We start from the raw sequence: 16,186 nt of genomic DNA on the forward strand, positions 1-16,186 counted from the left end.
CGGACAGTTTAGTAGATATTGGTGGAAGCGACTCATTTTTCAACTGAATAAAAATAAAACTGGATCTTCATGAAACACTATATACAATGGTAGATCAGTGGTAGATATCAGTTGGATTAAAAACCTAAATATGAAGGGCAAAATCATGAGGCCAAAAGAAAAAGGTGTGCATCTATGTGACATGAATCTTAAAGAACTTTATTCAATGAGCAACTTGAATTCATAAGCCAGAGGCATAAAACAAGAGATGAATCTAAATGCAGAAAAAGTAAGGCTCCATAATCAGGAAGGATATTACACTTATAACAGACAAATGACAAAACAGGATAATATATTTAAAATGTCTACAACCAACAAAGGATTAATGCCTAGAAGAAAGAACTTTACAAATCAACAAGAAAAAAATGGCAAATGCAATAGAAAAATAGGTAAAGGACATTAACAGGCAATAAACAGAAGAAACTCAGTGCACAAGCATATGAGGAAATGCTCAAATTCATTAACTATCAGAAAAATGCTAATTAACAAAAACCTATCATTTTCTATCAGACTGGCAAAATATTAGAAATCTGAGTAATGGCAAATTTGGCAGGAATAGAGAAATCCTCATGTAGGGCTGGCTAGACTGTGGCCCCACTGCTGTGGAGGACAACATGAAAGCATTTCCTCAAAATAAGCACATGTCTCCCTTTGACTGAATAGCAATTCTCCTCATGACTATATCCCCCCAAAATTCTTACACAGGGGGACATGTACAAGGTATTCCTCGTGACGGTATCAGTAGGATATGGGAGTTGGAGGCAACAAGTGATGGATGGATCTCTGCAAAACTAGATATACAGCATTAGACACCCTGGAGCACTTAGCAGGCAGAAGCTGTACTTTGAAAGTGACAGCGGACCATGGATGGTTCCTAATACAATGCTAATAGAGCAAAGAAACTGAAAAAAGACATAAAACCATCTCTATAACTTAAAAATATAGGTAGATAAAAGATATACATTATCTAAGAAAATAATTTTTTTTAAGATTTATTTAGTTATGCATACAAGAGCTGGGGTGTAAGCCAGAATGGGACACAGAACAGGCAAACTGACTGAAATATACTGAGGGGAGCAGTGGGGGAGACAGGAGAGGTCTGCTGTGCCATGTGGGTCACCTCCCTGGCTGGGGATTGAACTTGTGCTGCAGTGGCTGCAGATAGCCTCATAGTGCTGCGTATTAACCTCCTGCGCCACCAGGGAGGCCCCTCTAAGAAAATAATTTTAAAGGACACATAAGAATGGTGGCCAACAGGGAAAGAAAGAAGTAGGAGCTGGGGAAGGGAGTGAAAAAAAAAAAAAAAATGAAAGAATGAATGAATAAATGGAGGGGCCTGTGATGATAACATGCCCAAGCCAGGGAGGATGATTAATGCAATCCCTCTATTCTGCATGAGCTTGAAATAGAACATAAAGAAGAGGAGACTAAAAGTGCTATGCAAAGAAATGTGCATGTATTTCTCTGCTGTCATTCTCTCCCTGGTAGCTGGGCCAGTGGGAAAATACCAGTAGCTGACAGATAGTACTTTCAGCCCTGTGTTATACCCTACAGGCACTGCATGCCCTGAGAGGAATTTCAAGATACAAATTCAAGATACAAAAAGCAACAAATTTGGAAGTGTCCCCAAAATATTGCCCCTTCAAAACATTTCTGGCTCAATGATAAAAACAGTGACATTCAAATTCCCATCAAAACATTTTCATTTTCTGCAAAGGAAAATGCCAGACATTTGAAATCTCGATATTAAAGGTAGAAAAAAACATGCATTGCTCCTAAATTTACATCACATTGACTTCTCATTTTCAGAAGAATTTTGATTGTGGTATAAGCAGAAAAACTGTTGCAAAGCAATCAGACCCTAGGCAATAGTGCCACCTGTGGCTGAACAGCCCGGTAGGTGGGTGTGGGGTGAGACTGCAAGTCACTGCCACTGAGACAAGTACAACCACTCTGAGAGTGCAGGGGAGCTAAGGAATTGCATGGTATGAAAAGGCAGCCCATTCAATGCCAAAGGAGGTGAGGAAGCACCAACCTAGAACACTACCCTGATTCTGTCAGCTTGGAAATAAGTGAATGGAACCTCATTCAGGATAATAATACCCTAGAAAAATAATTTCTATCGAAAGCACTCCTGAAAAAGTGGCCAGTATGCTTTAACCCACGTTTTACTGTCTGGTTTGCTAAATGAAGGGTAAGTGACTGAAGAAGCATCAGAGACTAAAGGCAGCCAACTCTAATCTCTGGGAACCGGATGCCAAAAGCAAAATGTAGCAAGTGTTTATGCTTTTCAAAATGGAACTTTTCGCATAATTCTTTTCCCAGGAAGGTAGAATATCCTTGCGGTTAAGCAAAGCCTTTAGCATTAGACAGAACTGAGATTAAATCATGTCTCGATCTTACTAGCCTCCATTTCCTAATCTACAAAGTAGGAAAGTAGGTCAAAAGTGCCTATCTCACAGAGTGTTGCAAGTATTAAATGTGCTAATGTGCATAAAACATGCTTGGAACACGGAGGTCTATAAATGTTACCTATTAATAGCTATTATTGCAAAATACAGGCTCTTTGTAGGCAATGTAAAATACAGACAAGTAGAAAGTCAGTGTCTCCTGATAAACTCAACCCTCTATTCTGAGTAAGAGCTTGATAATGTTATTTCCAAACTTTTTTTAATCATATCTACATGAGTCAAATAATTTATTTTACAAAATACATTCTTCTATAGCCTGATTAAAAAAAAAAACTCAATTAACAATGTGCTGTTCCTATTCTTTTTAAAGGCTACATAGTATTCTATAACATTTTTTTATCAACTTCCTATTGGACATTTGGATTGGACATTTGGATTTATCAACTTCCTATTGGACATTTACCAATGCCCCAGTGAACCTCTTGGTTATACAAACATCTTTTCACTTCAGTCTATTTCTTTAAGACAAATTTTTGAGTCAAAGGATATTCTCGTGTCAAAGTCTTTCAATACATGTATACCCAAAGGCCTTTAAAGAATGGTAGAACCTGCTGGCATGCCCACCATTAGAATCACAGCTGTCTTTCAAATCTATTGGCATACATCTTGTAGCAAGAGAAGCAGGTTGAAAAAGTCACAAGTTACAAGCAAACTTTTGGTTGGGGATTTCCATTCATCTGCATCTCATCCCCCACAGTTCTTATTATAGGAGTACAGTGTTCCAGGCTGGGGCATGGTGTGGGTATCCATCCTTTCCTATCATGGTGTGTTCGCTAATTTCCCTCTAGCAAACTATACTATCCCCATTTTATGCAGGGCTCTTGAAACTGTCAAAAAAGGGATATTGTTTTCCCCCATGGTTCTATACTAGACTCATTTGATTCTATTTTTCCTGGGAACCCAAATCTTCAAAAGAATTTGGCAAGGACTAAAGAATGTTTAGAGCTTTATCATTCTGCTACTATTATTCACAAGATCCTTTCCCATTCATTCCTGGATCTCCAGTTGCACTGTTCGTAAGGCTGTTTCTTCAGATATTTGAGCTACTTTGCAGTTACTCTACAGTTTTTCATATCCCTTCATTAGTATTACTAATGTTTTTTCCTATTGTTATTTAAACCCAAATTAGCCAGAGTGGATTTCAGATACTCTAAAATAATCCCACCTAGGTGGGGAAGGCGGGGCGGGTGTTGAATATGTTTTCTTGACTATTTACTTGAAACAAATTTTTCCTTGTTCAATTCCTGAGGTAAAACAAACAAGCATTTTCTCAGCCCCAAAGATCTCTTAACCTACCAATAGCAACCATTCCAAATTAGTTTATATTTTACATAAAACAGGTAAAACCTATATTTTGGAAAGAATAAAAGAAGGAAAACCTCTGTCCTATAATGAATTTCATATATAAAAAAAAGTCAAACAATCCAAAAAAGTTCACCCTTTTGTCCATGTGGAGAGCTACTGTTTTATAGATTTTTCTGACAGTGCTGCAATTCATGGTATGGCTATCTTTAAAGTTTTTCTAAGTGAATTTTACAAAGTAAATCTAAGGCCAAGGAACAGGATTTCCTCTGTTCCCTTGCAGCAAACCTGGAAGGCATTTGTTTTTTTCTCCTATGTACCAAGGAGATAATCACCCCAAACACTCCAGCAGTTGCAGTTTCGTTTTAATACCATCATATTTACAATGTTATAGGTGCCCTTGGAAATCACTGATTAACCAGAGCTTAGAGCCAGTAGAGGGGAAGAGTGCTGTGTATTCTACAGAGGTGGTCCAGGGTCACCATCACAGGGGAGTATTAGCAGAGTTTACCATCTCCACTCTTTCCTCTCCAAAGAGGCAACAATCAGCACAGACATACTAAGTGATTGCTTAAGATAGCTATTGCCTTTCCAGTCCTTGGAGTGAGACAATGAAGGAAGCAAAGTTAATTTTGGCATTCTCATAGAACAGGACTCTTGGGGAGCAGGATATTATTGGATTAAGTTACTTTTAAGCGGTGATTGGAGCTACATTCTTCAGAAGACCTGAGATTAACTGAGATAATGTACATGAAATGCTTTTGAAGTGTGATGGAATATATAAATTCAAGGTGTGATTACTGCCTTGCCAGTCAGGCCCACAGAATGAATCTCCTGGAGTCACTCACATGGGAAGTCAGGGTAGAAGATTCTCACTTGCACTGGGGGAAAACGGTGCAAACCCAACATGCCCACAGCACTTCTTGATGGTTCTACTGTGGAACAGCAACTTCAGGAAGCCCAACCCCAACTCCAGCTTCAGAAAATTACCCAAGCAACATACTTACACCCTTCACTCTGACTGTCTTTGTTCGAGTTGTAGACCTGGAAAACAGAAATAAACATTTATTTGTGTGCATTTTATACTGTCCTACAGGTATTCTGAACGAAATGATTCCCTTCTCCCATTCCCTACTTTGTGCCGTAAAATGGAAGGCAATTTTTGGCATCCAAATATGAATCCCTTCTATAATTATCTACTTCTCTGTATTTATTTCAACTGTTCTTCAGTGTGTATGCCTCAGAATCACCTGTGCCGCTTTACTGTAAAAAATAGCATATTCCTTCTTTCTTAGAAAAAAGCAAACTTATGTGGGTATGGAAGACATTTTTAAAAACAGGAGAAAAATTTTAAATTAGTTGCCAATCATTAGGTATTAATTGAGCACCAGGCAATGTGCTTAACAATTCATAAGAATTATCTCAAATAATCTACACAACAATTCTGGTGGGCAGGAACTGTTACTATCATTGTGTTACAAATGGAGAATGTGAGACTTAGCTTAGCGATGTTAACTAAGGTTTCATAGCTAGTAAGAGGCAAAGTTGGACAAGAATATAGCACATACTGTTAGTGTTAACACTGGAATTTGGGCCAATCATTTTTTACTTTATATAATTTTGCAAGTTTGAATGTTATAAAGGAAATATTAGTAATAAAAATCCTCCTATGATTTATAGAAATCATAAAAAGGGAAGTGCCCCAATGCAGAAAGAAGGAAAATGCCTCAATATGAAACAGACAATGACATATTACAAGAGTCAGTAAGTTTTTTCTGTAAAGGGCCAGATACTTAGTATTTTAGGCTCAGTGGGTCAGAAAGCAAAATAGATGGTATTATGCAGGTACAGTGAGAGAAAACGAATTTCCACAAAACTTTGCTGACAAAATTCAAAATGTAACAATTTTTCCTAAATATACATATACTATTCCTAGTAGGTAAGAATTCCTTTCATGGTTCTATAGCTCTTATCTTAGAGATCTTTGGCTCCATCTCTTTAGGGCTTAAATATGTGGTTTTCAACCAATAGTGGTCATCAGAATCACTTGGAATATCTTTTCCAAGGAGTATAATTTTTTGAAATACAGGTCTACTAATCAGAAGAACAGATTTGTTTTTTAAAGGGAGGATAACATTTAGCTTAATTAAGGTTCAAAGCTAGTATTTCCTATCATTAAGATAATTGCAAAAGTTCATCTGTAAATACCATATTTAGCTCCTTGGGCCATACAAAAAAGCTGGTGAGCTGGATTTGACCTGTGGGCCAGTTTGCCAATCCCTGATATGTTGACATCATTAAATAAGATAAAGTCACTGCATTAGAAAAAAAATCTTAGTGCCCAAATTTTTCATTGGTGATTATGATTCTGCTGTATGAAAAGGCAGAGGGTGAAGCTGGCAAATCATAACTTAAAACAAAAGTTCCTGATGTTGGGCCTCCCCTGGTGGCGCAGCGGTTGAGTGCTGGGCTGCGAGGCTACCCGCAGCCTCTGCAGCACTGGTTCGTTCCCCGGCTGCCGGCGGCAAGGGTTCCACAAAAAAAAAAAAAAAAAAAAAAGAAAGAAAAGGTTCCTGATGTTAAGAGTCAAAAGACTGTGATCCTGGCCTGGCTTTCATCATTGTTACTTTATTTTACTTAGCTTTAGTTTTTTTCATCTACAAAATGGGAGTGATAATAGTTATTCTGCCTGCTTCTCCCAGGGTTGCTAAGAGGACCAAATGAGATTGTGAAAGAGAAATATATTGAAACAGCACAAGACAAATGCAAAAGGTTTTGGGCTATGCTATAGGCGAAAGGCTGCTTGGAGTTCACAGGACTTGTGGGGAAGGAAGAGTAATCACAGAGTCTGGGTAGAGGCTGATACAGAGGCTGTGCATATGTCTGTCTGCACTAGAGGGAACATGGATGCCCTTGCTCCCTCAGCAATGCCTCCACCATCAATGCAAATGAAGAATCTAGATCATGGCTTTCAAACTGGGCCATGCAGAAGCCATAGAAGGACTACCAAAAGGTCTGGAAGAAAAGTGAGATTCCAGGTATCCAAACACCCCCACCCTTCCCTTTGTTTTTATTGGTTTTACCCATGTGACTATCAAACAAGGGCATACCAGCTTTAAAATACCTCTTTAAATGAGTGATTTCTAAAGTCACTTACAAGTTATTAATTTGTATATCCACACATGCATCCAACAAATATTTATTGTGTGTGGATAACAACCAAGTAATGTGCTAGGGGATACAGAGGAACAAGACAGCAATGATCACCACTCTCATGGAATTCACCAACTACTGAAGAAATAAACAGGTACACAGAATTGTAAGTACAATGGAGAAATTAAAAGAGGCTACTGTGGAGCTGGGGTGGAGAGGAGCAGCTTTGAAGAGCTGATATTTGCGAAGACGTGAATGACGAGAAAGGACCTCCTTGGGAAGATTAGGGGCCAGAGGCAACAGCAAGTGCAGGTCCTTGAGATGGAAATGGCACATTCTTTTGGATGTGATTGGCAATCAGTGCAAAGTAGAGTTTTAGAAGAGGCAAAGATGCAATCTTGCAAGGCCTTGTGAGCTGTGAGTGAAGTAAGTATCCTCATAAAAGCGAGCACCAGCGGTCCACACTGAATGGCATTCACTAACCTTGGAAAGTTGGGTTAAAGCAAGTGCAGGGAAGAGACCATATTTTGGCAATTATTTTTTTCAGCCAACCCTGATCTCTTCATTCCTCCCATTAAATTGAAACATCATATCCCAGAGAAACTTACTCCTATTTATAAAAAGCAAAATCTAGAAGGAATAGTGAAATGTAGGGTTTACTGCTTTCCCTAATTAGTTTGCAACAGATTACTTTCTGGCAAAGTGTCCTAGGTCTCAGGAGGTCAGTTCCTGGGACATGCAAGCATTTCCCCAATTGGAGAGGTGTGATCAATGAGCCAAAGGCACCAGAAACATGTGCCACACAATCCTCTGAGGAAAGACCATTAATCTCTGTCTAGTTTGGGTAAATGAGGCAAACAGAAAGAGTTCTGAAATGGAGCTAACAAACCATGCCCACCAGGATTGCGTGACTACATGGCCCAACAGGGAAGGCCAAGCTGAAGGAGCAGCCTCACCACCACACAGACCAGATGGCAGCACAGGAGAGGATCAAGCAGGAAGGGTTTTGTTCACTGCGCACTGAAGTACTGTGCACAATACAATAACATCTAATCCTTTTAACCATCATATGCATTAGAAACTCACATTAGTCCCATATTATACATATGGAACCTGAGGCCCAGACAGGTTACATAATTCACCAAGGACACAGAGCTGATAAGTAGTAGATCTTCCCTCTACAGGGATGTTCCAATCCTTTTACTTTACCAGGCAGTGGCAAATGCATACAACTATCAAGTTACACCAGTAGCCTACAGTTCATAAATACCTTCCATATTGGTAGAAACAAAGAGCATGAAATTTGACATTTGAAAAAAGTTCCAGGAAAACCTTTATCTACAGATCTCATAGTTGCCTACTAATGTCAGACTGAGCTTCAGACACAGGGCAATTTTCTGAAATAAAAGGTGTCTTTGGCTGTGCTTTTGTCTTATGTTTAGCAAAGTACCTAGATTAAATACTTTCAGAAAAGCCTCTCAGGAGCCTCTGTGTTAGCAGGACAGAACCTGACTTTGCAGTATCAATTCCATGAGTCACTGCACAATCCCTGAATTATGACTCCCTGTAAGATTGAATCAATTAATATACCTTCTCAGCAACTCAACCTAACTAAAGTCTACCCATCATGCTTAGCCAGAATACTCTAAGACCTGGCCACATTCAAGTTTCTTAGTCCTCTGGCTTTATAAACTTTGATGTAGGTATGCACTGGCACCTGCTAAATACTGTACACTAAGATTTGGGAAATATCCAAGCCAATTGAGTGCTTATTTTCAAGTGTAGGATTCTAGAGAATAGAAGCATATGTTTATCTTATTAGGGTCCATCTGAGAGTCATTGTGGAATAATTGCAGCAGCAATAATAAAATAATGATGATGACAAAAGCCTTGTTATGTGCTAGATCCCATGCCAAAGGCTCTATATGACTTTTCCTTGCTTTTTTTTTCAATTGATATAACACTGCATTATAACATTATTTTTTATAATAAATTTTATTTTTATATTCCCCATACAATTTCAACCCCCCCATTTTGACCCCAATCCCTCCCCTCCCTCATAGATTTTTGTTGATTTTGATGCATTATAACATTATTTAAGTTTCAGGTGTGCATTATTATAAATCAAGTCTATAATGTTCACTACTAAGATTCCAGGTTAGTCCTCATAATAGCCTAAATATTGCCATCATATAGGTAAGAAAACCAAGGCATTAGAGAGTTTAGAGCATAGTACAAGGACAAGCAGCTGAAAACAGGCAGACTCCAGACAGGAACTCCTCCAGTCTGTCTCCAGAGCCCTAGTTTTTAACCACTAACCACATGATGATGATAAAGGTGATGAGATGTCATGGGCAGCCAGAGAAGGTGAGTCACTCGAAGCAAGAATTTGCCACAAGTCAGAGAGAAAATGAAACTGGGAACATGGCCTGAAGCATTTACCACTATCCCGTGCAACCAGTTGGCATCTGACACAGAAATAATGCTTTGTATTCCTTCCGAACCACAGGGCTCGATCCTGAAGATAAACACTAGGGCAGGAAAGTGGTCTTTGATACAAATCACAGGGCACTGCAATTCTGAGTCCTTACCCAGAAGCTACAATGGGAATGCAATTTAATAAATCAAAGAATGGTGAGGAAAGCCATCATATGCTCCCTCCCCACTAAGATGTGATTTTGCAATAAATTCTGTTCACTGCTGAGCCAATTCAATTTACATGTCCCTAGAGAATTAAGAGAGGAATACAGAGTCATTTGAATTCCCAGAATTTTTCTAGGGTAAACTTTATTACGATTATCTAGAGAGTAATTTTTTTAACTTTCAAATTATAAGCATTAAGAAAAACAAACAATAATTAGACAAAATAAATTGCTTTCCCTCTGACACAAACATGCGTTGTCACTTGGCCACACCACTTTGAATCAAAATTTGCACAAAAATCACAGAAATTTGGAGAAATGGGCTCATAAGGCAAATTCATTTAAAACTGCTACAATGTATCTAAACTATACTTGAACTCACACATAAGCTCTACTTCTAATTCTCTCCAGTCTCCTCCAAGTAACCTGGGGCACTGGGCTACCTAAATTCCTCCCCACTGGCTGTTCTCTGTCCATGGTGATGATTAGTAATATAATCTGCTGCGTCAGTTCAAAGTCAAGCTCTACCATTTATTGGCTATCTAGTCTAGTCACTTAGTATCTCCAAACCTCAGTCTTGACATATGTATAATAAAGATACTAATATTCCCTATTGCTTAGGGTTGTTTTGAGAATTAAATGAAATACCTAGGAAATACTTAGAGCAAAGAATGAAATCCCACAGCCCACAAAGAATTCTGTAAAGATTAACTTCATCACCATCACCCTCATCTTCCTTCTCCTCACATACATCCCCTATGGGATAAATGACGAAGGATGAGAATGTAGTTGAGGGATCCAATGGCAAGTGTCATCAGCATTGTCATTTAACCAATTACACATTTAAATGCTAAGTGACTAAGGGAAAGGAAAGTCAATCTACAGTTAACTTTCAGAGCAATGGCTCAACCCGGTGGCACAGCGTGCTGAGCACCGTGCTGTGAAGCTGTCTGCAGCCTCAGCAGTGTGGGTTTGAAACCGGCCAGCCGGTGAGAAACCCACATAGTGCCGCAGACCTCTCCTGTCACACCTGCTTCTCCCCTCAGCAGTGTATTTCTGTCGTCTACCTATTCCGCTCCCTGCTCTGACTCTGGTGAGTCCTCTCACCCTCCCGTGCTTCTGACCTGCACCCCAGCTCTTGTATAAAAATAAATAAATCTTTAAAAAAAAATAATGCATGAAAATTGCTGCTTAAAAAAAAAACAAAAAAAATTTCAGAGCAACCAGTCCTCAACCATTTTTAAACAAAAGTCAAATAGAAAAATAACCACCCACCTACTACCAACCACTTTCTTACCACCCATTACATGCCAGGCATCTTACTAAGCATTTACATGCATTATTTTATTTCCTCCTCCAGTCATGGGTTACTACCAGTACCTCTACTTCTACTTTTGGAAAGTTAATCAACCTGCATCATACAAAGGTAGCAAGTGTCAGAGTCCTCTAGACAAGAGTCTGTAATTCAACCACTACTTCATACAACTTTCACACCCAGTCCTGCTTCCCAGTGAAAAACAGCTTGGTGATTAAGGAAGAGCTCAAAAGTAGCTAAGCAGTAATTAGAATGGCAACAATGCAACCATTATGTAAGAACAAAATTTCCACTCAATTTAAACATAACAGTAATTCTACAAACTTCGAATTAATACAAGTATAACAGTAATTGGAAACCACAACCAGGGCCTCCCCGGAGGTGCAGTGCGTTTAGCACAGTGCTGTGAAGCTGTCCACAGCCTCTGCAGCGCAAGTTCGAATCCCGGCTGGCCAGGGAGCAATTCACATGGTGAAGCAGACCTCTCCTGTCTTGCCCTCTGCTCCCCTCAGCAGTGTACTTCAGTCAATCTGCCCGTTCTGTTCTCCACACTCTGGTAAATCCTCTCACCCTCCCACGCCTCTAGCCTGTACTCCAGCTATTATATAAATAAAATATAAATCTTTAAAAAAAAAAACCCACAACCAGATTAAGACACTTTAGGATGCCCTCAAAAACATCCTTCCCCAGAACTACCAGCTAATACAAAGAGAAGTGGTCAGTATTGCTAGGAAATGTGTGGCAGACAGACTTGTAGAATCCACATTTAAATATTTCACAAACTCTAATAGACTAAATTTAGGAACTTTTAGTGACACCCCTGAGAAGTTACTAATAAGATACCTTTGGTTTGTGAAACACCACCCAACAACAGGCATGAATTTTTGGATCAAGGAGACCTCAGGTCACATTTGGAAAAGCTTTTGAGAAGAAACTCTTGACGCTTAAGCATGTAGGGATAAATGTAATTTGAAGAGCTTGAAGTAAACAAGGATGTCTCCACTTCAGGGGCTAGAAAACTGGGGATCCAGGTATTGGTTCCTCCTCCTCCCATTAGAAATAGGCCTCTCTTCACCAGTCTTAGTGACAAAACTGCTCCATAGGTTGGAAGCATAAGGGCTACTGTTGTTTTTCTATGTCTCACCTAGCAACACTCCCTCTGGCTTGCTCTTCCCACTGCTCCTGGAATTGCATTTGCTGTTTTAGGGAGGTTCTCTCCTAAGTGAAGCCAATGAAAACATCCAATGTCTTGAACTGAGGATGTGTACCTGAACAAATGTGAATGAGCGGCTTGCTTTTCCATGTATAATTACATGCAAAGTGTTCAGCAACTGACATACAGCAGGCTGTTCAATAAGTATTGATTGGGTGAACAGATTTTGAGTAGAAAGAATAAGAGAGAAACTGTTATTTAAAAAAAAAAAAATCCCCACAATGGAGTTGATGACACTGCACTGATACACTGACAAGATGGGAAAGGTAAGTCAGGTCTATCATTTCTAGGTTACTGGATCTCATTCTTCCAATATTCTGACAAATTCTTCAGAAATCTTTACCTCAGATGAGAGTGGAAATTTATAATTCAAGCCTTCTTATGAGACATTAAAAGCAGAGTCATCTTACTAGGCTTAGTTCTGGCTATCAAAATCCCTCAGGTAGCCATTTATTTTTGATGGCACATGGATGAATATCAGCACTGCACCCAACAGTTGACAACAACTGCTGCTAAGAGCTTCAGAGCCTAGAGTATCACCACAGAGTTTTGAAATAAGAACTAAGGAAAGGGTTGCTTTACCTCATAGCACTGAATTGTCCCCTCTCCTTTGCAAAAGAGGCAACTTAGATTAGAACCAAATGGCTGTATTCCAAGGACCAAATGGCTGCATTCCAAGGTGTTCTAAATGACCAAAAGGCTGTGTTCCTAAAGCCATGTGAACAGAGTTTCTCTCTCTGAAGTATACCAACACACCAGCATGCCAGTGAATAAAAATGACTGCTTGCTGTTCAACATGATTTACCAACGATTCTCTTCTATCAGTTCAAGCATTTCTTGTTGCTTTGTACCTAAACATACAAAGGGATTACTTAGCTCTTGAGTAATTCCTCAGTAACACTGGGGGGAAATAAAGTGCTCTGGACACCTACTACTGCCACCTGCTCAGCTTTCATGTTCCTCATGAACACCACCCTCATTTTCCTTGGGGAGCCCTGCTGTACTAAGTTCATATATTTGGGGTTTGGGGACTCCATCCCAAATTCACCTTCATGTCTGGCTGTGTGAACTGGACATTGCATCCTACCATGCATCAGACTTGCTCTGGGTCAAATAGAATAAACAACACTTATTTTTTCAATACTTAGTTTTACAACTAAAGGCAAGGGGCCTGACTATGTTGCTAGGAGAATAAGATACATGCCTGTCTTTTGTGGCCAATTCTGCCACCATAAGGCAAAGCCTAATTACAATTGGTTAAGCAAATGCATATAGAACCATGATATGAAGGGGCACTAGATTCCAGTGGCATCACTTGAGCCCTTTTATCTAAAAGTAACTAAGATTCATCCCTGCTCTTTCCATAAATAAGTAAACCAACAACAATCTTTTTAAAAAAAAAAAAAAACAGTTTGTTTTTGTTTGTAGTTAAGAGTTTAAAAAACAGGGCCTCCCCGGTGGCGCAGCGGTTGAGCGCTGGGTTGCGAAGCTGCCCGCAGCCTCTGCATCACCGGTTCGATCCCTGGGTACCAGCGAGGGTTCCACATGGTGCGCAGACCTCTCCTGCCGCCCGCTGCTCCCCTCAGCAGTGTACTTCGTCAGTCTGCCTGTTCTGCTCTCCGCTCTGGCTCTGGTGAATTCTCTCACCCTCCCGCGCTTCTGACTGAACCCAGTGCTTGTATAAATAAATAAATAAATAAATCTTTAAAAAAAAAAAAAAAAAAAAAGAGTTTAAAAAACACAAAAACCAAAGAAGTTAATGAAAAGGTCTAGTTAAACTTCAGAGGGAACTCTAGAATGAAAAAATAATACACATACATATACATAGACACACAACTAAGAAAAATAGGAAGAATATTTACTCAGGTCATCTGCTGCCTCACATACAAGATTTATCAGTTTCAAGACTTATCAGTTCTATCACTATGGTATACGGTGAAACTATTTTTCCACGTGGCCATTTCTTTTTCTATTGCCCTAGATCAGGTTTGGTCTTGCCCCTGGCCTTGCTAGACAGCAAGGCCTTTCTCTCTGCTCCCTCATACACATTACTCCTACAAGATGTATTTCCCTAAACCATTGCTCGGGCTGCAGAAGAGAAGCCTTCAAGATCTCACGATACCCGTTTTCAAGGGCTGTCATGTGACAAAGGGGAAGGTCTCATTCTGAACAGAGATGAAAGTCAGGGTGGACTCCTAGGAAGGCAGAGTTTAACGGGATATAAATAACTGACAGTTAAGAGATCTTCATGGTCCACTAAAGCAGGGAGGGGAGCTATATGTCATTCTCACATACTGGACTAAGCTCCAATTCAGCTAGAAGGCAGCCCAGGGCATTCCTGAGATAAGTCAGCTTCATTTGAGGATTAATTATTGTTAACCTGTCCTTTCACCCGTCTTGGACACATTCTAGAATGGGGGAAATGGCTTTGGGTGAGGAAAAGTAGGGAGGCAAGCAGAGTGTGCAGTGGGCTCTGGACACTTGGTGATAAGGCCTGGTCCCACTGCTTCTTAGCTTGTTCCTTTATATGGATATTTAACTTTTTTGAGTTTGTTTTCTCACTGCAAAGTTAAGTAATAATATTCTGTGGGGGTACTGGCAGAATTAAAAATAGTCTCATAGCATCTGAAAGTGCTCAAAAATATTTTTTTCCCTTTTCCACTATACTCACAGAGTTCCTAACTTACCTAATGGCTGCAGAACACCTTAATACTCCTTTCTTGACTTCTCACATCCCAGAAGTTTAATCTGTAAAATTTAATATTTCAAGATACATTTTGCCCTGTCCATTATTTCTTATCTCTAAATAAATCCCTGATGACCAGTTCTGTCTTATATTTCTATGAGGGTTAACTTAAAAGGTAACACAGGGTTGGCATATATTCAGCGTTCAAGAAACTACTCCTGACTGAGGAACAAAGGACTCAAGACAATACATAGTGTTGTGTCTCAGTCTTCTCAGTAGGTCAGGAACAAGGTCTAATGACCTTGATAAGAAACGGTTATTATAGTGATGCTGTTACATTTTGAGTGCTGCCAGTACTTAACCTCAAGTCACTGCAAGAAATCTGAAATTAAACTGATATAATTTCAAGTGAAAAGGTAAAATGTCTCCTCCCAGAGCATAAAGGTGGTAGGTTACACCCAGATATCCAGTGACGGGGTAGGCCTTTCATTTTAACTTGCTTTCAGTTCTGGCAAATTAAGCACGAGCAAAATGTTTCTGGGGTTGCTAAACACTGATTGTTGTGGGTGCTCCCTCTCCCCAAAAGGACTTTGATTTTTGTGTTACATAAACACCGTTGCCATAGCTATAATTCAGGAAGCTTTGCTGTCTGACCTCAAGAAAAATTCAACCTCAAATCAGGATAACGCTGACTCTTTAGACCACATTAGACCATACAGGGTGTAGGACTTGCCAAATTCCTTCAAGCTTCTAGAAGGAACTACTGTATTTTGGGTAACAAGCAAGCAACAAGAAGAGGAAGTGCTGCAACATTATGCAATTTCCTTGCAATTCATATTCAGAAATCCTGAAAACCCTTATAAGCAGCTTCCCTAGCTTTCAACCCTAGATCAGAGTCACAGCCAATATAAACCAAAACAGGACATGAAAGAGGAAAAAAAGAAAGCTAAGCAATGTAAAGTCAGAAAAGTATTTCAGGAAATTTTAAAAGGCAACAGAAAGGACACAAGCTCACTCGATATCAAGTGACATTAAGTGGACTGCATGTGAGCGATGTGTATGTAGGACATGGCCAGCTCACAGTTGCAGGAGTCTTCTGGCTTTAACATTTCCCAGCTTCATGTGACGTAACTAAAAAGTGGGTGTGAACCCAATGGCCTGTCAGTGTAGTGTTCCCATGGGGGAAAGAGAGCCCACCTTCCCATACCCCAGACAAAATGTGCAATCTTAAACAGAATCGTTCTGTGTTCTTTTCTCCCCAACTACTCCCTCAACCCCCCTCCGCCCCCATGTCTTTGGAAATAATAACACAGCTCTGTCAGCAGAAGCGAGACCCTTGTTGTCTTGTGCTTTGAAAAACTGCAA

The 16,186-nt window shown here is 39.7% G+C and overlaps 1 protein-coding gene across 5 annotated transcripts in view; it reads right to left on the bottom strand.

The window, feature by feature from the left end:
* The window catches only part of ARHGAP26 (Rho GTPase activating protein 26), a 506,434-nt gene that overhangs the window by 200,218 nt on the left and 290,030 nt on the right, over window positions 1-16,186 (bottom strand). For all 5 annotated transcript variants that reach the window (XM_054694289.1, XM_054694290.1, XM_054694288.1 and 2 more), the window contains one exon: window positions 4,820-4,856. In XM_054694289.1, coding sequence (XP_054550264.1) covers window positions 4,820-4,856 — 37 coding nt within the window. The remainder of the gene's footprint in view (window positions 1-4,819; window positions 4,857-16,186) is intronic.

This window comes from Talpa occidentalis, unplaced genomic scaffold (assembly GCF_014898055.3).
Source record: "Talpa occidentalis isolate TD23 unplaced genomic scaffold, MPIMG_talOcc4v2.1 talOcc4.13, whole genome shotgun sequence".
In the NCBI taxonomy this organism is placed as follows: domain Eukaryota; kingdom Metazoa; phylum Chordata; class Mammalia; order Eulipotyphla; family Talpidae; genus Talpa; species Talpa occidentalis.